The sequence below is a fragment of the Madurella fahalii genome (assembly GCF_045866475.1).
Source record: "Madurella fahalii IFM 68171 DNA, scaffold_2, whole genome shotgun sequence".
Taxonomy (NCBI): domain Eukaryota; kingdom Fungi; phylum Ascomycota; class Sordariomycetes; order Sordariales; genus Madurella; species Madurella fahalii.
Window position 1 is genome coordinate 2,497,153 of NW_027263972.1, and position 22,392 is coordinate 2,519,544.

Sequence of the window (22,392 nt, forward strand, 5' to 3'; positions counted from 1 at the left end):
TGGGAAGCCGCGGCCGTTCGGGCGCTATTGCAGTCCAGGTATCCCCCAGAGAGTTTGTTGGGCAGTCCCAGCCAAGATGGTGGTTGGGGTGTCGAGGCGAGATGGGCTGCAGAGTTACACGCGGGAAGGACGACAATTTGTATTTTGTAAACCAGTTTGATGGCCACTGTTTAGGCAAGTAGCCGAGCGGGAAACAATGTGGAGAAAAAAAAAAAAAAAGAAAAAGAAAAAAAGAAAAACAAGAAAAGGAAAAAATAAGAAGGGTGTGTCTTTGAGCTATTTCATTTGAAGCAGCGCGTATCAGAACAGATTGACGCAAGGGTACGAGGAGCCGGAGCATCGAAGGGTCGCCGGAAACTCGAGACGGGCAACCCGGTGAGTAAACAGACAATAGAGACGCTCAGGACCAGTCGATTCGTGACAAGACGAGCAAACGGCAAGGAGTCTCTCGGGAGGAGCGTGGGCCAGCAGGCCGCCCAGATGCAAGACAAGGAGTGCCGGGAAGCCAAGATACCAGGAATCTGGGGAGGGAGCATTGGCAGGGGCCATGGGCAAGAAATATCATGGTATGGGTACGGTCGTTGGACTGGGCCGTCGGTGCTGTCCTGCGCCGTCCTGGCCCGAGGAGGAGACGGTGCTCTGGCCGAATGCCTGTCCTGTCCACACCACCGGAATCCAGGAATGACAAGGCTGGGTCAGCGATGGGGGAGGTGCAGAGGGTGGGTTGACCGTCTGTTTTTAGCACGCTGTCCCAGGCCCTGGTCGCTCTCCCATGCCCGCTTTGTTAGAGAACTGTGGTGGACTTGGACCGTGTGAGAAGCGCGAAGCTTGGAGCAGGGATGTGCTCTGATTGACGCAGAAGAAGATCCCAGCGACGATGCCAAGATGACGGGGCTGATGGGCGAATCAGCATCTCGTCAGAGGGGGTGGAATTAACGAGCCCTGCAACCCGTCCAAGAGGGTAAGATACCGGAGGCAGAACAGACAAAACCCCCGTCACTCGTCGGGGATGCACGAGATGGTTCTCCTAGCACGCTAGTCCAGACGTCTGCCTGCCGTGTTTAGACCCTTCAATTCATCCACAAAATGATGACGACAGATAGCCAGCGAGGGAGGGTCAAAGAGACCGGGCTTATGGGCTGGTTCCAGAAGTACAGGAACGCCGTTCGATAGAGAGGTACATACCGCATTACGATAAAAGTGGTTTCAGCAGCTAGCCAAGCCCGAAAACCCAATGTACCTGATTGGGGCAGGAACGCGGAGATGCCACTGTATCTGGCAGCCGAAGGAAGACCGTTTGGGTCCTGGTGCAGATGCGAGCGAGTTAACCGCGCAATGTGGGCAGGCAGTTGGCTGCAACGCACATCGAAGTAACGGCTAATGAGAGGGCGCGCCGCTCCAGCTGCTGGGGCTCTCGAATCATCGGGTTGCTTATGGCGCGCCTCGAATGCGCATATCGTGTAGGTAAGCAGGGGCCACAGCCGACCGTTGCGCAGCGCTCATTGTGCTTCACCATCGTCGAGGCAAAACGGGGGTAGATCTGTCCCGCCGGCGGCGGCTCCGATGCGGGATCGTTCCCCTTGTACATGCCGGTCAAGACCCCACGGACGGAAGGGAATGGATGTATGTAGGTACCTATCTACCTAGTACAGGAACGCAGCTCGTGGGAGCGCCTGTTGCACGGGTGTGCAACTAGCCGGGTGGGTAAGGTAGGGAAAAGAGAGGATGTGTACTGTACCGGCCCACGATGGCGAGGACGCTCGGTCTCTTGCCGTGAATAGGGAATGGGCGCGTCGAGTGACTCGGAGATGACGCTGGCTTCCACTGCAGCAACTGGGGGGTGCCATGGGAGGAGGGGGGAAGGGGGGCGCTTTGACGAGGCGCGTGATACATTCAACATGTCAGAAGAGCTGGGTTGATGAGTCGCGATGCGAGAGGCCGCTTGAGGAAACGGTCGATCTCGCGCTTGCAGCCGCATGCACATCCGCTGCTCGTGCAGACCGAGATGCGACAGTGCAGGACAGCCCAGCAGAGGTAGATGCTAGTAGTCAGTAGATGACTTCTGCCGGTGATGGCATTGAGAGCCAGTGGGGAGCCAGCCCGCCGCGGCTATGTGTAAACGCACGTCGCTCCATTACGTCCTGCCTCGGCTGAGTGACGAGGCGGAACGCAAGGGACCGACCCGGGCGATGACGAGTAGCGCTAGAAACTGTTCATCCGTCGCGCAAAACAGCAGATCGGAGCAGGCGGGAAAGGGCGGGCTCACGCCCAGAGAAGGAGACGGTTTGGATTTGGAATGATGCCAACAGCATGCCCCTGGCAGGAGGCGCCGGCACTTGGCTATATCATGGCAACTTAAGACATAAAAAAGTCCGGGACGAACACAAGTTCGGATGTGCATTGTACCAGAGTCTGGAATTTGCGGGCGGGAAAGAACGAGACAAGGACTACTTCGGGCCCAGTGCAAATCGCCCACAGGTCACCGATCCATACGGAGGGATCCGGCCAAGGTTCCGAACAACCAGCCAATCAAGCTTAGCGGTCCATTCGCCGCTGGGCATGCAGCCATGAAGGGCCCCTCGGGCACTTCAGGTGGCAGCAGGTGGCCCAATACAGTGGTCCGAGCGCCAAATACCGAACGCAGCGCGCTTCAAGTCGCCTCAAGTCGGTTTCTCCTGCACGGAAGGGACTTTGAACAAGGTGGCAGCAGTTTTACTGCGTAGCACTTTCTGCACCATTTAGCGATGGCTGGCCTCTTGTGGCTGTCCCCGCAAGGGAAGCACAAACCGAAGAATTCCCTCGGGACTCCAGAGAAGATGGAACCAGCCGTGCGATTCTCAGCGCAACCAATCTGTCGGTGCAGCGGGTGCAGTGGGTGCAGCGAGTGCAGCGAGTTTCAGAAACTCGCATCCCTTGGACATTCTGGCGATAAGGTGTGTGGCACCGATCCGGCGGTAGAGAGGTAATGTATGCTACTCTACATTGCCTCACTCTTCTCCGCCTAGACAGGAACACAGCGGCGAGCCACCTGCCTGCCGGAGAAATTGCCATCCAAACATCTGACCCGGACTCCAGGCATGCACCTTCCGTGTGCTACAATGTGCCACAATGTGCCTGCCACGAGGAAACAGGTACCCTTTCCACATTGATCTGCGCGTTTCCAGAGCTCGCGTCGACATCGGCTGCCACTCCACCGAGCGAGCAAGGCACTCAAACTACGTACCCGTAGCAAGGTGGTGTCGAGTGCCAACCCCGGGATTCCCTTGCTGAGCTGAGGATGTAGCAGGCACGATGCATGCCCAATGGCACACTACGGGTCCGAGGTCCTGCAGACCCGACTCGGCCTGCAGATGAGCGCAGCTTCAAGCTTCAGCCTGGAGGCGAGAGGCGACAGGCGACAGGCCAGCGCATTAATACTGCTACCACTCGGCCCAAGATCGCCCGTAATCCGCAGAATCGTTTGTTTAGTCCTTACGACCCTCCATCTGCTTTGGGCCATTGTTTCCGACAGACAACTCCCCGTGTCATATCTGTGGCAAACAACACACCCTCTCTGCGCCGCGAGACCGTGATTGATGGCCGTCGACTCGTTTCATCCAGTTCGTTTTCGGCCTTCCGGCAGCATCGGGCTGGTTGCAAGAGTCTCAACTGCCTGCAAACGCGGGAAGATGCTCGAGTGCTACTCCTGGGATGCTGCAGAGTGCCGACCGGAGCTGGCCCTTGCCAGTGTTTAGCGGCTGGGATTCAGACGACATCTCCAGGACGCTCACGGTAGGTATGTGCTCCTTCAACGGGCCGTCTCCTTGCGTACACAGTACAGGACATACATGCGGTGGCGCATGCTGAAGCACCCAGGACAACTCCCCCATCCAGACGTCTGCCTGTGGCACGGCGAGGAAAGTGCATTCCCCGGCTGCACTCCCACCAGTGAGAACAACCACCAAGCGCTACCAACTGCATGGGATAAAAAAAGACCTATTGGAACCCAATGGCATTTGGTGCGCTTCATTTGAGACTGAAGCAACATCAGGCATCTGCGGGCCGTTTGGCACATCAGTCCGAGACTGGCTTCTAGCTGGACGTCAAACGTACAACAAAGCGCATTTTTGTACAGATTTCTATCGGCATAGAGAGCCGGTCAGAACTGAGGCACGATACCAGGTTTCTCCAATACTCGCACGCCTTCACGACACCAAGGCCAAACCAGGTAGCAGCCGAGAACGATTGCAGACCATTCACAGGCATCAGGTGTCTTCTCAGGCATTACGATCACGCCTGTACAAGTCTGCAATGGCCAGTTGGTTTTACGTTCTCAACATGCGTAGTGCTTAGCGGGGTTGACGGGGGGCCGGACATCGCGGCCTCCTCCTGACCGTCTCAAGCCAGACCCTGGCGTCAGAATTTTCTCAAGAGGTGCTTAATGGATGTTCGCTCCAACAAGCATTTTGGTCCAGATATGCGGCCATACAACTACCTAGTTATTCTTGCGCGAAACTTCGGGCTCTCAAAATACCTTCGGTGGTCTGTACCACCTGAGCTCGTAGCATTCGTGTAGTCCACTCACACTCTCGCATACACTACCAGCCAACGCCTCCAAAGCATCCTGCATCAGCATGCTCTTGCTGGCCAGTTCCTGAAGAGGGTATGCGCTCCTGGGCCACGGCTTGGTGCTAACCCATGTGCACAACGACTAGAGAAGGCCATTATGTGGCGCCTACAAAAACAAGCCTACAATCTACTGACCGTTTGCCCAGGAAGCAGCACGTCTCGGCTGTATACAAGCAGCATACAAGCAGCCCGCCGTAATCTCCCACAGTGATCATGTCCATCTTGCCTGCCGTTTCCGCAGCGCGAGTTGTTTATCATGACGGGAATGAAGAGGCGACCCTAGGAATCTGGTGGCGGCGTATCTTGGGAAGATATGGTGGATGCTGACATCTTCCAGAACCTCGAGCATCAATCTGGCTACCTACCCGTTTCAAGCGCTTTCTATCGACCTCTCCCTGAAAGCTCCCTTGAATTCTGTGTTGGAGTGCGCATGCACATGGGGCGCTTACACGGCGGCCTAGCACCCTTGTTTCTGACCGGGTCCCTTGGCCGAAAGGCAATCTGAAACACCACCAACTCCTCCTCGGTAACTCTTGCGACCGGGCAAGGCAGAAAGACTGACCAAGCGATGTCGCACGACATGCGTGCGATTTCCGGGCCCGGATTTGGCAATCTTGGATGCAGTAGCCCAGAGCCCCGTGCAGGCCGATACTCAAGCTGGTATCCGTTCTCACTTCCGGAAATAGTAAGTCCGGAACAGAGCGCCGGCTCCGCTACCGGTGTCGCAAGCGTCGCCGGCGCCCATATCCGCATCCTTTCCCGAGCAATAACCCCTAGCTCTTTCCCGCCGTCATCTCCCATCGGGTGGGTTTGTGGATCTCTGTGAGGTTCGGAAGCAGTGAAATCTGCCTTGGACGCACCATGGAGCGACTGGCTTCTAACCTGGCTACACACACAAGGCAGCCCTACCCCGAGCCCGCTGGCCAGGGCCACATGGCTCGTCACCCGGCTACCGTGGTATTCCATTGGACTAGCCATGTCGCAGTTGTTACGCGTTCATTGACAGCAGCGCGGGACAGAGCGAGGGTAAGATCGCTCCTCCGCAAATCAGAATACCCGATACGCCAGCTTGACCATTGGATAACCCAAGTCAGTCGCTCCAGTGTACCAGTGTTGATTTAGGATGCCACGCCGGGTCGGCCTGGTTCGATCCTGAGCGTATGGTAACTCCCGCTCCACGTAAATCCGCGGCCGGTCGGAGTAGGAATCGATCATCACTTCAGCTGGCCCAAGATCCGATGAGGCTCACGGAGTACGAGATTGTGGCACGCAACACCGGGCTCCGTGACACGATCCGTACTGGCCTAACGGTTGGATACGCGAGTTTTCCCGTAAGCAGCTCCCGCGAAACGTTGTTTGCGGGCCCTCGCATCAAAAGGTCTTCTCACGATGTGCTCTTGCGGTGTCTATTGGCTACTGCAACCTAACCTAGTCAGAACCCCACCATGCCTGCCGAGCTTCGAGAATCCTCAGGCGGAAGGGGAACGAGGGGCTCACCGGACTTCCGATATACGCAGGCCTGTGCGTGTAGCACAAAGTTAGAGATGCCACGAGACAAGATAAAAGGGTGAACGCCACTGGTCCCAAGAGGCCCGAGAATTGCAGATGGGCTTTGGCAGACCCGCCAAGCTGCTCTGACCGTATTCGCAGGCACCTCGTCTCGTGTTGGTGGCTGCCTGCTTGCGGGATACCGCAGGGAGGATGCAAGAGTCATTTTTGGGAGCTTCAGGATGTCGGACGACGGCTCCTCCTCCTCCACCACGGCTCGAGTCGCGTCTGGCGAATTCCCCCCGGACATTACCAAGGATTGGGTCAATATCGGATGGCGGCTGGCGGCGCCTCCATGTCCATCGTGGAATCCGTGGGCGGTCATCGAGAACAAGTTGAAGCATCGAGGTGCCCCCCTTTTTCCTTTCCTCCCCCGGGATTTTGGTATTTCCCGCCCTTGACCTCAGCCAAACAACCCCTCTTTCCTGATCCCACTACCCCAATTTCCATGTTACATCGGTGGCACGGTCCGCGTCTGGAAGCTCTTGGACTGTCTCTTTCAGGGGCAGGCGTCTGCTCCCGATACCATAGATATGCAAAGTCTGGAACCGATTTCGAGCTGGGATTAAGGCACTGCGAAAGATGACGGGGGCGTTGCAACCTTCATTGGCGGGTGATCCGAGTCAACCTAACATCGAGATCAACGGATCAATCACATGCCAAGACGATATCTTTCGAATTGACGACGATGGCGATGGAGACATCGTACCTTGTTTTAATCGCTTGGCACCTCAGGTGCTCCGTCGGGGCACACTCCAGTATCTGTCGAATGGGATGGAACGGCGGATTGCAGGACGCGCAAAAGGCCGGTGGGGGTGCCCGAAGAGCCGTTGTTGCCGGTCTTTGCAACGCTTCACGCCGTCGAACTCGCGTGTGGCAGAGCATCCCGATCGAACAAAACTTGTCCCGATTTTCGCTGTGCTGACATGTTTCCCTAGTAGCTCCGGGATTATCGGAAACCGTCCGTCATTTGACATGCCTGCCACGCGTCGTGCGCATGAAGAGGGGCGGCAGTCGGGGTGAGAGAATGGCAATCACTGTCGGGATGGCTTGCGTTGTCCTACGCTTCGTGGATCGGGTCCTACGCCTTGATGGAGCACGGTAACAGACACGCATATCGATCTCACCGCATCGTGCCGGCGCCTCTTTCCCTTGCTCACCGTCTCCGCAGAGCCAGAGTGAGGCCTTACCCTGCCCGGGATGACGACTTAAAGAGCGGAAGTAAGTGAAGCTGAGGTTGTACAACACACAGCTTCACAGGATAAGCCGCCCTGCAAGCATATAACGGCGAGGAGCAAGCCGCGAGATCGCCTCCCGAGCGTAAACTGGGTTCACGACAGGACCGGGAGCCGTTTATGTGACTACACCCTGCCACCTACGTCCCGCTGAAACCGTGACTGGTTGAAGGCTTCTTTCAAGAGCACCGAGGGTCCAATCGATGTTCTCTGACATTGCTAAACGGCGATCGTATTAACCAGCAGCTTAGTTCATCTAATGGCCGGCTTGCGGAGCGTGTGTGCCTCTACTGCGGCACGCCGAGGGATGCATATCACGTCAGGTTCTATATGGAAAGGAGGTACACTCGAGCTCCGAGAACCGCAGGCGGACAGAGACGTGGCCGCCCACGCAAAGCTTGGTTGCCTTCCAACAAGTCGACATGCGCGCAACTGTGCAAAGCTAGGATGTAAACACACCCCTTATCGGCATGCGGGACTGAATCTGAGTTGCTAGATGCTTGTGTATCAACCAGGCTAGTAGCACCTACCTCACATGCTTGCACACAGATATCTTCACTTGACGGACCCAGAGCGTGACAGCTACCGGAGTACATACCTAACCTACTCTGGTGGGCCAATCCATACCACTCACTTAGGGGCAACCTAGCAGCTGCTGCTGTTTCACACGTTCTTCTCCCTGTCTTGGCTGTTCTCCTATTCCTGTTTCCCTCGGTTGGGGTTGATGATGCTGCTCGCCCGGCAGCATGGGAATGTGACGAGGCAGCTCACCCGCTGATCCGTGTCACTGGGCGCCTCGCCCATCATCAGCCACCCGTTGACTCACTCCACCGCACGCACACCGAATTCTCCCTGCCTACAATCAACCAATCAGACAAGTGTACATACTAACTACTAGTCTCTGTGTACGTTTCGTATACGGGGGGTATATCATCCTATCATGCACACCTACGCAGCTTTATCAGGGCCCATACTCAACAATAACAATACCGGCAACAGCATCATCATCATCATCAACAACAACAGCAACGCAGCAAACCCAAACCCCAAATAGGGTGACTAGTTCCACCAACTCCTCCAACTCCTTTCACTCTATGCAACCACATGCAAACACTAGCTAGTAGCTTTGCAGCCATGGTAACGGTAGTAGGACGTAGCAGCATGCTAGCAACTTTTCGCACCTGTCTGACTGAGTGCCCGCCTGCCCGCCTGCCCGCCTGCCCGCCTGCCCGCCTGCCCGCCTGCCCGCCTGCCCGCCTGCCCGCCTGCCCGCCTGCCCGCCCGACTGACTGACTGACTGACTGACTTGGCTGTAGATGATATGACTGACGATTTGCCCGTGACAAAAAGACAATGACCATGGCTCATGCCTACGCCACCATTTCGGCCTCCCTACTCGTTTATCAATCCCTAGATCCATGTACGCGCCATGCCACGCCATGCCACTGATGTCATCCCCCGTCAGTCAGGCCAAGGCCAAGGCCAACCGAGGGTCCTGAGAAAGAAGGGAACCGAGGAGAAAGAATAAACAAAAGGAAAACAAAACAAAACAAAAAAAAAAAAAAAAAGAGAGAGAAATAGACGAGAAGAGATGGTATAATCCCAGAATGCCCAATGCATAAAAGGTATCTACGCAAGAACCGGAAACAGTGAAACGTGAAACAGTGTAGACAAGAGAGAAACCAAAGGGGTCTCTTCCTCCGCCCCTCTTATGCTCTTTCATATGAAGAGAGGAAATCCCGGGATCCATCCCCCCTCAATCCACCAGATGTAATGCCCAGAGCCGGCTGTTATCCGTGCCATGCTATGCCATGCCATGCTATGCATGATATAGAAAATTTAGAGTTCCAGGAAAAAAAAAAGAAAAGAAAGAAAAAAGAAGAGAACCCTCCCCCTTCCCTCCAAAAACAGAAGTCCTGATCCCAAGCTTGCCCTCTTTACTCCGCTGTTGGATATCTTCAGGTAGGAGCCAAGCAAAGTAAAGCAAGCAGTGTTGCACGTATACAATTTCTTCCCCAACGTCCCACACCCCATTCCCTCAATCCATCGTCTCCCACGGGAACCCCCCTTAAGAATGTGGCACTTCTACCCGCCCACAACCTGCCCGCCACCGTGGGCCCCTCCCAACACGTAAGCATCCAATTTCTTCTTCAGCACCTCGGACCGGACCGGCTTGGCCAGGTAATCGTTCATGCCGGCGGCGAGGCACTTCTCGCGGTCCCCCTGGATCGCCGATGCCGTCATGGCGATGACGAGCACCTTCCTGACCGACTCGAGCTCGTCGTTCCGCAGGAGCTTGGTCGCTTCGTACCCGTCCAGCACGGGCATCTGCACGTCCATGAGGATGATGTGGTACGGCACGCCCAACCTCGCCTTCTCGCGCAGCCCCTCGACCGCCTTGAGGCCGTTGTCGTACGTATCTACGTTGGGGTAGCCCAGCCGCTGCATGTACTGCATGGCAATCTTTGCGTTGATGGCGTTGTCCTCGGCGATGCAGATGCGGAGCTGGTCTTTCGGGATCTGGGACAGGTCCGAGACTTGGAAAGAGGACGACGAGGCGGTGGACGGGGACGACGACGCTGAGGAGAGTCCCTTGACCGAGTTTTCTCTGGTGGGTTTGTGGGGCGGCGTCTTGGGCTCTGGAAGGGCGGTGACGGGCGCGGTTTGCTCCTGGCCGGCGACGACTTCCGGGCGCGCCTTTTCGAAAGTCACGGTGAACCAGGCTGTGGTGCCGACGTTCACCTGGCTTTCGAGTCGGATGGTTCCTTTCATCATAGTCTCGATCAGAGACTTGCAGATGCTCAGACCCAACCCACTGCCGCCGTACTTGCGGGCTGTGCTCGGGTCGGCTTGGCTGAACGGCTGGAAGAGGTTCTCGAGCTGCTGTGGTGAGATCCCAATGCCCGTGTCCTTGACCCAGAACGTGAGGGTTGCATTGTCTTCAGTTTCCGAGTCGATCCGTGCTCCGATGGTGATGGAGCCGTCCTCCGTAAACTTGAGGCTGTTTCCGATCAGATTGCCGAGCACCTGGTGCAGGCGGATGGGATCTCCGTAGATGAGCATGGGGGGTAAGTTGATATCCTGGATGATCCTGACATTGTTCTTGGACGTCTTCTCTCTGTTGCTGTACGAGACCGCACGGACAACCTCCCGCACCATCTCCTCGGGGTTGAACGCAATGATGTAGAGCTTCATCTTGTCTGCCTCCATCCTCGAGAAGTCTAGGATGTCGTTAATGACTGTCAAGAGCAGATCCGCAGAGACTCTGATCGAGTCGGCCATCTCGAGCTGCTCCTTGTTGAGGTTGCTGTCCCTCAAGAGCTCCGAATTTCCAATCACGCCGTTCAGCGGTGTGCGTAGCTCGTGGGAGACGTTGGCGAGGAAGATGGATTTCGCTTTCGTAGCATCCTCTGCAAGCTTGACGTTGCGGATAGCCTCTGCCTCCGCATTCTTCGCCTTTGTTTCCGCCTCGATGGCCTTTGCCAGTGCGCGCTTCTGGAGCTCAACCATGGAGATGTTCTCGGCGGAGACCTTCTCGACCGCTTTCATGGCGAGCGCGTTGGAGTAGCTGATGCCGATCTGGTTGACGAGGAGCTGCAGGACACTGACGATGCGGTCCGTGAACGACCCGGAGACGCCCTCGAGGTAGAGCACACCGAGTAACGGCTTCGACCCGTGGCAGATGGGGATGGCGATAACGGCCTTGCTGCTCGGGTTCTTCCGCAACCAATTCTCACTCACATTGCCAAATCGCTCGTCGTTGACGAGATCTTGGAGGAAGACGACCTCGCGAAAACGGGTGCAATAGAGTATGACGTTCTCGGCGACAATGTCGGTTCCGCTCAGCGGCAGGCCCGGAATGTGCGCTTCGGCGCCCTTCTCGGGGTCGCCGCTTGCAGCAACGCACCAGTCCGAGGTTCCTTCGTCTTGCACTACGATGGCGGCAAGTGTCGCTGACCCGCTGCAGGTTTGCAGGATCACGTCGCACATGGTCTTCAGGAGCTCATCCACCCTCAGCACCGACGAGATGACCTGTGAAGAGACCAGGATAGCGTGCAGGTCGATCATATCGAGCGCAGGCAACCCGGCCCCGGCCTCGGGCTGCATCGACCCTCTCCACGCCGTCATGCGCTCCCCCTTAAGGGCTGCCACCGCGGCCTGTGCCTGCTGAGACTCGTCGCCTCCGTCGGTGTCAACGGCCCGATACTGGACAGATGTGGTGTCTCCGGCAAAATCAGTCTGCACCCCGACATCAGCGTTCCGAGGATTTCGGATGGCCCCGTGCAGCAGGATGCTGTGCTCGCTCTCGATACGGTCGGCAATGCCAGTCGCGCCAAACTGGCGATAGAGGCCGACGGCATCGCGGAGCGCGGAGCGTGCGGAGCGTCTCGCGACAGTCCTGATGAAGATATTGGCCATCAAGTAGTTCCCAAGCGCCTCCTCAAAGGTGAAGTTGTGCTCCGAGGCATGATCTAGTGCCTCTTCGTATTGCCGGATAGCTGTCCCATGGTTGCCGAGCATTTCCGAGACCTGGGCGTCCAGCAGCTTCGACCAAGTCAGGTAGTTAACATTGTCAACCTGCTGCCAATCCTTGATCTTTTTGTTGAGCTCCTCAACCTGCCGAACCGTCTCGTCCACCTGGCACTTGAGCGCCTCTTCCCCCGGCGACAGCGGGTCTTGTTGCTGACGAAGGACCATGCCGGCTAGAGCCAAGCCGTAAAAGAGCATTGCCAATCTCGTGTTGCGAGCCGACCACAGGAGATGCGCACGTTCCTGGCACGCCTTGCCGACCTCGACGGCGCGCTCGTAGTGACCGTAGAGGAACAATGGTACAATCTCCATCGTCTCGTACAGCAGCAATGACCGGCCGCCGTTGTTGGTGTTGGTCGCAAGCCAGCCCTTGTAGGTAACTGAGTCGTGGTGCTCGTCACTCATGACTTCGAGCGGGTTGGATGTCCGAGTCTTACCCTGGAGGGCGCGGCAAACCTGTCTCACGGCAATCAGGATAGTACCGCCTCGGGTGTCGAGATGCCAGTTCGGGATCTCTTCGCAGCCATACTGGCAAAAGGCTTGTAGATCGGAGCAATTCTCGCTCGCGAAGAATCTGAGCTGCGCCGAGAGCCCAAAACTGAGAATGGTCGATATCCGATCCCCGGCGGCTGCGGCGTAGTCGACGACTCCCTCGAGCTGAATTACCGACGTGTTGATGGGGTCTTGCACGTGTCCGATAAAATTGGCATAGATCATGTAGCCCCTCGCCACGGAGAAAGGATCCCGATACTTGTCTAGGAGCTCAAGGCACATGGTTGCCAGCTCGGCGGCAAACTGGGCCATGTTGAAGCGGGATAGCGCAATGATAGACATGTATAGAAACGCCATACCCGACTGAGGGTACGGCCCTCGGCTGAAGTGCATCTCCATCATCAAAAGGGACAGTTGGTAGAAGGCGGCGCAATCACTCCACCACCCAGCACTCGCCGTTTCCGCCAGCACTGCACCGACAGACGCCAACATCGGGTCCGTTGAGCACGGCGGGTTCAGCACGTCCTCGCGTTCCATGGCCCGGATCTTCACGCACAAACGCTCAAATTGCTCATCGCACTTGTCCATCGTCGGGTGCTCGTCCAGGCCCACGCCCAGGGCTCGCAGACATTGTCTGAGCGACTCCAGCGCCTGCTCCGAATCGCCGCTCTGGGCAAAGATCCTTGACTGCAGCACCCACGCGGGTGCCTTGTCGAGCGCCGTCCTCGCCCGGTCGAAGATTGTCTGGAGGAGGACGCTTGCGGCACTCTGATGCCCCATGTACAAGTAACACTCGGCTGTCTGCAAGTAGAGCTGGAGAGTCTCGTCGTATGAGACATCCTCGGCGTTGTCATCCCAGGGATTCGGCTGCAGCAGGGCCACGGCATTGCTATAATACTTTGCCGCAGTAGGCCGCGCGCCGCTTTCGGTAGCCTCGTGGGCGCGCTCAAAGAGCAGCTTGCGGAAGGGCTGCCGATGTGTCACTCGCTTCTTGATAATGTCGACAGACTCGCAAATATGAGAAGCGGCGCTGTCCTTTAGTACTGAATCATGCGTGTAATTCTTGAGAAGGACCTGCGCAATCACAAAGTGCATTTTCCGGGCGTTACATTCCTTGAGCGCCGACGCGGCTTGGATGTACCTATCGTGGGCGAAGCGGAAGTGGTCATCACGATCGCAAGGGATGATGATGAAGGCCTGGATAGCGGCTTCGAGCCCGGCGATGACATCCTCTTGTGCGGATGCCGATACCGACGGCTGGCGCGGCTTCTCTGGACCATCATCGGCGGAATGTTCTCCATCCATCAACTTGCAGATCAGATCGAAAGAAAACGTCTGCCCCAGCAGAGCGGCCCAGGCAAGGATAGATCTGGAGGCCGGCGGCAGTTCGCTCAGACGGCGAGTGATGAAAGCCGTGTCAAGCACGTCGTAGTTTTGCTCCCCCTTGAACTGGTCAAATAGCCTATCCAAATCGTACCTCCAGTGGCCGGCGATGTAGTCGTACCATATACATTTCTTGCGGTGGCCTGCGCTAAGCATTTCCCGCATGTAGAAAGGATTTCCGGCTGTCTTGGACTGGATAACCAGAGCCAGAGGGTGGACCTCCTCCTTAGGCAACGAGAGCGTTGCGGAAACATACTGGACTATGTCATCCTCGCCAAGCGGCGCGAGAGCAAGCTTGGTGATCGTAGGCCCGCCGGACCTAGAGAGCTCCTCCGACTTGGGCGGGCTTATTATCTTCTGCACTGCCTCGGGAGACATGTCCTCTGGGCGGTATGTTATGACAATGACCATCTTTAGTCTGGAGCCGACAATTTGGGTGATGAGCTCCAGAGACTCGTCGTCGGCGTATTGCAGGTCATCGAGGCAAAAGCAGATAAACTTGTGATGGGTAAACATTCTCAGCACGTCGAGAAACGTGTTCATCAGCCGGTTGGTCTTTGTGGAGGCGCCAGCCCTTAGAAAATCCCGCGAGTTTTGCACAGATGCGCCGGAGGACTGCCGCGACGCAGAGGTACCAGCCATCTCTGGCGAGGACCCTTGTCGCTTCAGGTTCGGCCTAGAAGCCTGGTGATTGGAGGAGGAGCGTGCGAGTTGTGATTCGACGGGTGGGAGGAGAAACTCTGGGAGGCCTAGAACTTTATGCAACATGGGCCACACTGGGCGGACGTATTGCTTCAGCGCTTGGTGGAAGGGCGTCTCCGTGTTTCTCTCCCCCCACACCTGACGGAAGAGAGAGGAAAGGAGCTTCAGGAGCGGGCCAAACGGTGTCCTCCTAGCACGGTCGAACTTGGCCGTTGCACAGTAACCCCGCCTACGCGCATCTGCGAGGACAGACTGGACAAGACAGCTCTTGCCGAGCCCGCCAGCTCCTTCGATCACGACGATCTCGCAATGACCTTGTCTCCTGAACTTGGCCGAACCGAGCTGTCGGGACAAACTTTTCGATGTAGAATCTGACGCCGCGGGGCCGGTGTGTCTTGAGGGCTCAGAATTGGCGCCATCGGCGTTGAGATTGCCTTCATTATGATTCCTGTCCCATTGGCGCTGAGGCCGAAGCCCTCCAGACACGGTCGACTGGCTTGAGGAGACGGTCGACATGGATCCCGTCGAGTCGGCTGCTGCTTGGGCAGGGGGCTGCAGAGCGCTTTTCGGCTTGCTGTCCACGTGTGTGACGGAGCCGCTTTGCCGGTTCGTCCCGCCAGTCGAGCTTCCGCAATCACTCGAGCCATCGCCGCCGTCATAGACCTCGGTCGACAGACTCGACGCGTCGGAATTCCTGCCTGTGCTGCCGTTGGGGATTACAGAGTGGCTCTTTGCAACCCTCTCAATGACCTTGACGAGTTGGGCTCGTTCGTGGTCCCGGCCGATCATGGCCGTCGGTAGCCTGAACGAGGAGGAGACGTCCCTGGAAGCAATGGGCCAGTCTTTCAATGCTGCCGAATCGCCGTTGCTCAGCATCTTCTGGACCGAAACCAGGTCGTAGCGGAGTCCACCTGCCGAGTAGTACCTGTCGCTGACATTTTTTGACGTACACTTTTGTATGATTCGCCCTATGACATCGGGTACGTCCATGCGGAAAGCTGTGACGCTGGGTATCCTCCGTCCTAAAACGCCCTGAACGACATCGAGCGGGGTCTCTCCGGGGAAGACAGGCTGCTGCGTCAAGAGACACCAGAACAGGACACCGAGAGAGTAAATGTCGGTCCTCGTGTCGGGCTCTGCGGGCATGCGCCCCGTTTGCTCGGGGCTGATGTATTGTAGCTTGTGTTTGGCACCGAGCTCCTTGGACAGTGCCGACCAGCCGGTGCTTGTCAGGCCGTGCTCAAATGATCTCAACCCTGAACCGAAGGATACTAACTTGACCTGGTTCGTCTCGAGGTTGTAGTGGAACGAGTCGCCCCGGATCTCACCGTGCACTATGCCCTGCCCGTGGTGGACTATTTCTAAGCACTGCGCCGCGCCAATGGCAAAGTCTAGGAAGTTTTGCAGGCTGATGGGAGGGTCCAGGGCCTGGCTGTCGCTGCGGCAGACCTCCCAGCGGTCGTTGTGCTTTTCGGCAAAGTAGTGTGCGGGCCCCAAATCCAGGACCCTGAACAGGTAATTAGGGCCAGGATCCTCGTATATGGAGACGATGATGGTCCCACGATCGCCCGGGAGGGGTGGGAGCCGGATGAGATCGAGAGGCTTGACTATGCGCTCGCCGTGGGGGTCGACGCTCGAGACCAAGCTCTTGGAGATGTGAAAGGCCCTTTCCTCACGGAGGACGTGGTACGAAACCCTTGCGACGACGCGCTCCTCTACTACGGGGGCATCGATGACTGTCGAGGGAAAGGCGGGCGGCGAGGCGGCGGAGCGGTCGGTGCCGTGCTCGCTCTCCGAGGAGGAAGAGGGCGGCGGGCGGTGGTCTGCGGGGGGCGCTCGGCTAGTCGGCACGAGGTTGGGCAGGACGGGGGGGCTCCCCGTATGATACGGTGCGGGCGACGCAGCCACATGTGCGCTGGGAGTCGAGTAGGGCGAGACAAACCTCGACCCGAAGATCTGCCAGTTATCGTAGGTCGAGCGGAACGGGGCCCGCGACTCGTCCCAGGTGTACCCAGCTATCTGGTGCAGTCTTTCGAAGATGCGGGCGGGGGACTCGAGCAGCTGGTCGTCGAGCGGCCGAGCGGCGGAGTCCATGCTCACGAGGAGGACCTGTTTGGGGGGATCCGGAGACTCAAGGATCGAAGACTCGCGGAATAGTCGTCGTCGAGATAGTCATGTTCTGATCATAGACCGGACCGCGGGTGGACAAACGGGGTTCGGCAAGCGGGGGTAGAGCACCAAGAGCGGGTCCAGCAGAGCCGGGGACTCCAAAATTTTGCGCGGGCGGTGGTTTGGATGGGACGTCCTTTCTGGAGGAACCAACTGCCTGCGGAATTTGCTTTTCTCTTTTTATTTATTTATTATGTACTTGCTCTCTTGCGTGAGGGACGCTGGCGGCGCAAGCGGTGCAGCGGGTGGATGGTTGCGGTGGGACGGTGGGCGTCCGTGTCGTGCGGGCAGGTGCTATTATTGCGCCTAGCGGGATGCGGTGACGGTACGTTTTTGTTGCAGTGGTGAATGACAAGCCCTAGGCAGGGTACTGTGCCTAACCTAGTTGGCGACTACCAAAGAATCGCCAAATCGGTGTGTGGGAAAGCTGGACAAGCCAAACTAGGCGATAGTGCGGTGCGAAGTGTGGTGCGTGGGAATGCGGTCCCGTTTGGATGTGATGGGGCTTGTGGTGGCGGCAGGTGAGATGGTCAGGAGGCGGGAGCTTGCCGAAACGGCCGAGCGGGAATGGAAGGGCTCAGGGCGGAGGCGGCAATGGGTTGAAAGCACTGTAACTCGACGTCTCTCGTGGGCTAGTGGTGGGGTGCGGGGACCCAAGATCCCAGAAGACGCAGCTGGAGCAGAAGCGGCGGCGGCGGCGGCGGCGGCGAGCGGGAGCAGTACCGGCGCGCCAGGGGCCGGGTCGTGCAGCCAGACGAGGGATAAACTTTTTTATTTATGAAGGGCTTGACCAAGAAGCACACGATAGAGGCAACACTCCTAGCGGCAGGTCCCTTGAGGGGCGGTGGTGAAGGTCCAAGAACCGCCCAACCGGTCACCTTGGCGCCAATACCCGCACCCACCCGCTGTTTCCCCGAGTATGACCTGGAGCTGGAACCGCAATTAGGGACGAAAGTGGGTTAAACGGGTGGTCGGATTTCCAAGTTTTCCCATTTCCCACAATTACCTGGCGCGATATTTTTTCGCCCGGTTTGCCGTCATCCCGGCAGCCCCTCCTCAGCGATTCCCACATCACATAAGAATCCGGGCAAGCTGTTCCTGATGCATGTATGTGTAGTGGCAGCCTCGCGCATTCTCCCCCACTTACCTTGTCGCGTCGACTCGGGCTCACGCTTCGAACCCTCCGACAGAAGAGGCTTGCCCGGGACACAGCGAGCGACTTTTTTTGCCGAGACATGGGGTACGTGACGCCCCCAACCGGCCGTTGACGACGGTTGCAGCGCCATTGACGTCACAGCAACCAACCGGCCAATCCGGCCCCTGCTCCCCCGGGCCGGGGTGGCCTTTGCGTGTTCTCTGAGCAGTAACTTACTGCAGCCCGCCACGTATCTCACGTGAACACGCAGCAAGGCGTCGTCGGTTGCTGGGTGCTTACACTGTCGTGAATGTTGATCATCTGCTGTAAACACACACACACACAAAAAAAAAAAAAAAAAAAAAAAAAAGACGTGTCAGAGAATATTTCCCCCTCTCAAGATTGCATTAGATTTCTATCGCCCGACATCAGCTTCTAAACTGAAACGCTGGCAGGGAAAATCTTCCACCCATCTATACTCTCTATCCCGCAGGCAGCAAGCCAGCAGCCTAGTCTTTATAGAGCGCAACGCACTAAGTCCCGTCGAACCCCCTTTTGTGGTTTCTCGAACGCTTGCGAAAACGATGCAGGCCTGGTGAAATAGAAAAGAAAGGAGTACCCGCGGCCAGTTCCCGCCTGCTATGCACGCGAAATTTCCCATATTTTATTTTTCCGTTATGGAGTTACTCGGGCTTGCAACCTCGGCTCTCTAAGCCTTAGGAGCGCCCCTGGTAGGGATGCCATTACCGGCCCCCACCGCATAGAACGGCTGCGCGAGCCGGCGCTCCGTGTTTTGGCGCGTGTTGACAAAGTCGGGGTAGTTGAGCGTCAGTTCGACAGCGCCGCTGACAATGTTGTCAACCGCCTCCACGCCAAGCATGAAGGAGTGGTCCTGATTGCCGACCTCGTATCTCCAGCTGCCGAAGCGACCGCGCGACCAGATGTCCATGGCCTGGAGCTTGGGAAGCAGCTCCTTGAGGACACCCTCTCTCTCGAGCGACGGCGTCGGGTAGCCGTGATCGAACTTGCGGTGGTATGTCGACACGATCTCGTCCTCGGGCTTGATCATCTCCGTGTTGATGAGGCCCTGAATGCAATCCTTCAGCAGGTTCGCCTCATCCACCGGCTTCATGCTCGACTGCGACACTTCGAGCATGATGGACCAGTAAGGTCCCTCCTTGGCCTCACTGCTCTTGGCCTTGCTGCCGTCCGCCAGATACAGCGTCGGGAGCTTGACGCCAGCCTGCGGCTGGTTGTACGGCGAATAGTTAGAGAAGATGGTGGCGCGGTAGAAGGGGCAGTTGTCCTCGGGGAAATAGAGCTGGCCGAAATGTTAGCTGCAATCAGTGTCCGAGATGATTTGCTCTTGCTTACCCAGCACTTGTCGCCAATGCGCTCGGGGCGCGCGCCGCGGATACCGACTCCAATGACGTGGGTCGAGGAGTAGAAGAGGCCCTTCGACAGTTTGACCAGCTCCTGGTTGCCCATCTTCTCAACAAGGTGGTCCACAGCCATGGTGTTGATGAGCTTGCCATATTGGACCGTGGTGCCATCCTTCAGGGTGACGAGCTTCTTCGCGGCATCGACCTTGGTGACCTCACCCTTCTTGCCGTACCGCTTCTTCTCCTTCGGGAGCGTGTCCGATACGGCGATCCAGATACCCCCAGTTCCGTCCCTCGCCGGGAACCTGAAGGTGGCGTTGGGCCCCCAGCTACCGGCAACCTTGTTGAGGATGACGTTTCTGGTGACCAGCTTGACGTCGGGGGCCGCGACGCGCTCGCCAAGCCACTGGCATTGCATCTGAAGCTGTGAGCATGGGGTCCACTAAGCTGAGTAGAAGCCTCCTCACCTTGATAGTAGGCACCGCCCAGACCTTGTAGTTGTAAGGCCGCATGAAGGCGTCGGCAACGCCCTCGCCACATGTCCGCAGAATCCACTCGTCAAAGTCCTTGGGCTTGGTAGTCGCAGTGCGGGAGGCCATGGCAGCATCGATGAGCCCGTCGATACATTTCACCTGGTCCTCCTTGGGCAACATCGAGATGTTGTTCTGGAACGGGTAGGGAACCCATTGCCCCTTGTACCGTACGTACGAAATGCGCTGGTGAGTGTACCAATCGTCCTCTTTGGGCAGAGCCTCGTCGAGGCAGTCGTCGAAGTATTTATAGTGAGAGAAAATGACGTGGCCGCCGACGTCGTAGAGCTGCGAGGGCATCCGTTAGCAACGTCCGGTTCGAAGGCTCTGGGGCCGCGACGCGGACTTACGAAGCCCTCGGGAGTGACATCGGTGGAGGCGAGGCCACCGGCCTTCTCGTTGGCATCTAGAATCAACCAAGACGGCCCGTTCTAACGTCCAAGTCAGTGGATACCCAACGGATGTAGTGATAGGGAGCGGGGTCCGCACAAGGTGGTTGAGGCGTTTGGCCGCGCCCAAACCGGTCGGGCCGGCGCCGATAACGAGAATGTCAACAGTTCTAGGACGGAAATTAGCGACCTCAGTCCCGGGTGCGGTTTGTGGGCATAGGCGGGAAACTCACATGTCCGCCATGGCGACTGAAGTGGCAGGGCTTAGAGGGCTACACGGCACCGAAATCTTTAAAATCGCGGTGAAAGGAGCAGCTGGTTCTGGCTGCAGAGATCCAAGAAACAAACAAACCAGCGACAGCACTGTCGAGGGATGCGATGGTGAGCTTCTTAAGAAAATATACGACGAGAAGACGCTTACCTCCTGCGACGACGGGTGATTATGAAGGCGGTGACCACAACTTCGGGCTTGGGTTGTTGTTAGGGCCAGACCGCTATCGGGCTCCAAAAAAAAAAGGGGGGGAGGGGGGAACGGGGATGAGGGGCCCCTCGATGGAGGGGTTAAGATTATTTCGACCCGTGTATGGTGGGCAGGTGGGTCCTGTAATTCAACACATCTCACGTCAATCTGGACGCTCGGATCAATCACCGCTCGAACATCCCTGCTCCCGTCACCAAGAACCTCGACCATCCCGCATTGCGCTGGATTGCCTCACCTCGCTTGTCGGGGGCACAGAAGGTATCAGTCTTGATTGTCTGCATGCAGGGTACCCAACACACCAAATCCCGGGTCTGACTGCCATGCGGCCAGGGCCCGAAGCATTGATTAATTAAGGTATCACCGAAGAGAGACGCTTCGTCACGGTCCCGGACGGCGGCCAAAACTACTACACCTCAAAGCAAAACAAAGCACGATGTCACGGTGCTCTCCAAATATGATGGCAGGGATTAGAAGAACAAGCCCTTCCTAGGAACTATATAGTAGAACGATGTTCGGATTGTATGGCGATTGCGGCGTCGGACACCTGGAGAGAGACAGGGATGCGTTAAATGGACCCATGTTTCGAAGCCGCGCATCCAACCCCACAGTGCTTGACTGTGCTTGTTTCAACTCTTGCGATCGCCAGGGCAGCACGCTGGGCTTTTCGACGATCTCCAGATAAACAATGCCAGCAAAGCCGGTGATTCGAGCGATCAGCCCTGCGACCTGCCAGTTTCCGCAGATAAAAGGACGCTCGCTAAGAGGAGAAAGCAGATCGCCTGCGAACCGTCATACCGAAACACTTAGACGCTGGGAACTGGTAAATTTCAAGACCAACTGCTGTACTCATACAGTACATCGACACGATATTTTACCCTTACTCATGTACTGTAACAGAACAAGCACGCAACAGCTCCACTCATCCAGGCCAGTTCCACAACCTCGCCAAGCACGGGTCACGATAGGGCGACGAGTGACGTAGCACGAGGCACATAAAAGTACCGATGCGGGCGAGGCAGATGGTGATGCATGGGGCTAGTTGCCCTCGCACTCGACGCCGGGCCTCGAGAAGTGAGGGCGCAGTGTCTCTCGTCTGTCATGCTCTCCCGGCCATCCGACAACTGTTTGAGGATCGTCGGTGACTCGGTGTTAGTCCTGTTCCACAGTGGTCCTGTACGACTCAGGCACCCGGCCAGCCACAGACCGGCCTTGCCTTCCAGGAAGGCCCATTGCTTCGCCAGGTGGCGACTAGCAAAGTCGTTGGTGCTTTTCGGCGGCAAAGCAGAATGTTGCAGAGACGTTGACTGGAGTGAGTGGGTGGCTGACGGGCTCGGACACCCTCGACGTCAGACCTTCACAGATTATAGTGGGCAAGAGCAGTCATTCAGAACTCGGGCAAGTAAACAAGCAGCGGGAGGAACCAGTCTTGTACCACTGTGCACGGTGCCATAGTCCCGGCATAAGCATACCAAGTGGATGGTCGCTCGATCTGGCCTGCACTGCTCGACATACACTGCCTGAGCGGTTGCCCGGGAGGGCGGTCCAGCAACCCTACGAACACATGCTGGTGCATATGTGGGCTGACTGCAGCCATCAAACATTATGCCGGAGTGATCTGTTTCTAACCGAGTTCAAACAATAGGGAAGCGGCGGTTGTCATAGGCCTCAGCCGCTGGAAATGTACACCAACGACATAGCTTGGTCGAGTAGGCAACTAGTTTGTGAGCGCACGGCTTTTCTGCCGGGCCACTATTTGCTCTCGCTCCTGCTCGTTCCGCAGTACATCAGGGGCAACTTAAAGTAGGTTA

General features: G+C 57.1%; 2 protein-coding genes across 2 annotated transcripts; both read right to left on the bottom strand.

Annotated features, from left to right (window-relative positions):
• Positions 1 to 9,476: 9,476 nt before the first annotated feature.
• Positions 9,477 to 16,592, bottom strand: CHK1 (Chk1 protein kinase; the record flags this gene model as incomplete). Its single annotated transcript, XM_071058902.1, has 1 exon — positions 9,477 to 16,592. One exon carries the CDS (start codon positions 16,590 to 16,592, stop codon positions 9,477 to 9,479), a length of 7,116 nt encoding a protein of 2,371 aa, XP_070915003.1.
• A 1,919-nt stretch (positions 16,593 to 18,511) lies between these two features.
• MFIFM68171_03482 (uncharacterized protein) lies at positions 18,512 to 20,347 on the bottom strand (the record flags this gene model as incomplete). Its single annotated transcript, XM_071058903.1, has 6 exons — positions 18,512 to 19,123; positions 19,177 to 19,608; positions 19,652 to 20,002; positions 20,065 to 20,145; positions 20,204 to 20,273; positions 20,337 to 20,347. The coding sequence occupies 6 exons, from the start codon at positions 20,345 to 20,347 to the stop codon at positions 18,512 to 18,514; spliced, it is 1,557 nt and encodes a 518-aa protein (XP_070915004.1).
• Positions 20,348 to 22,392: the final 2,045 nt, after the last annotated feature.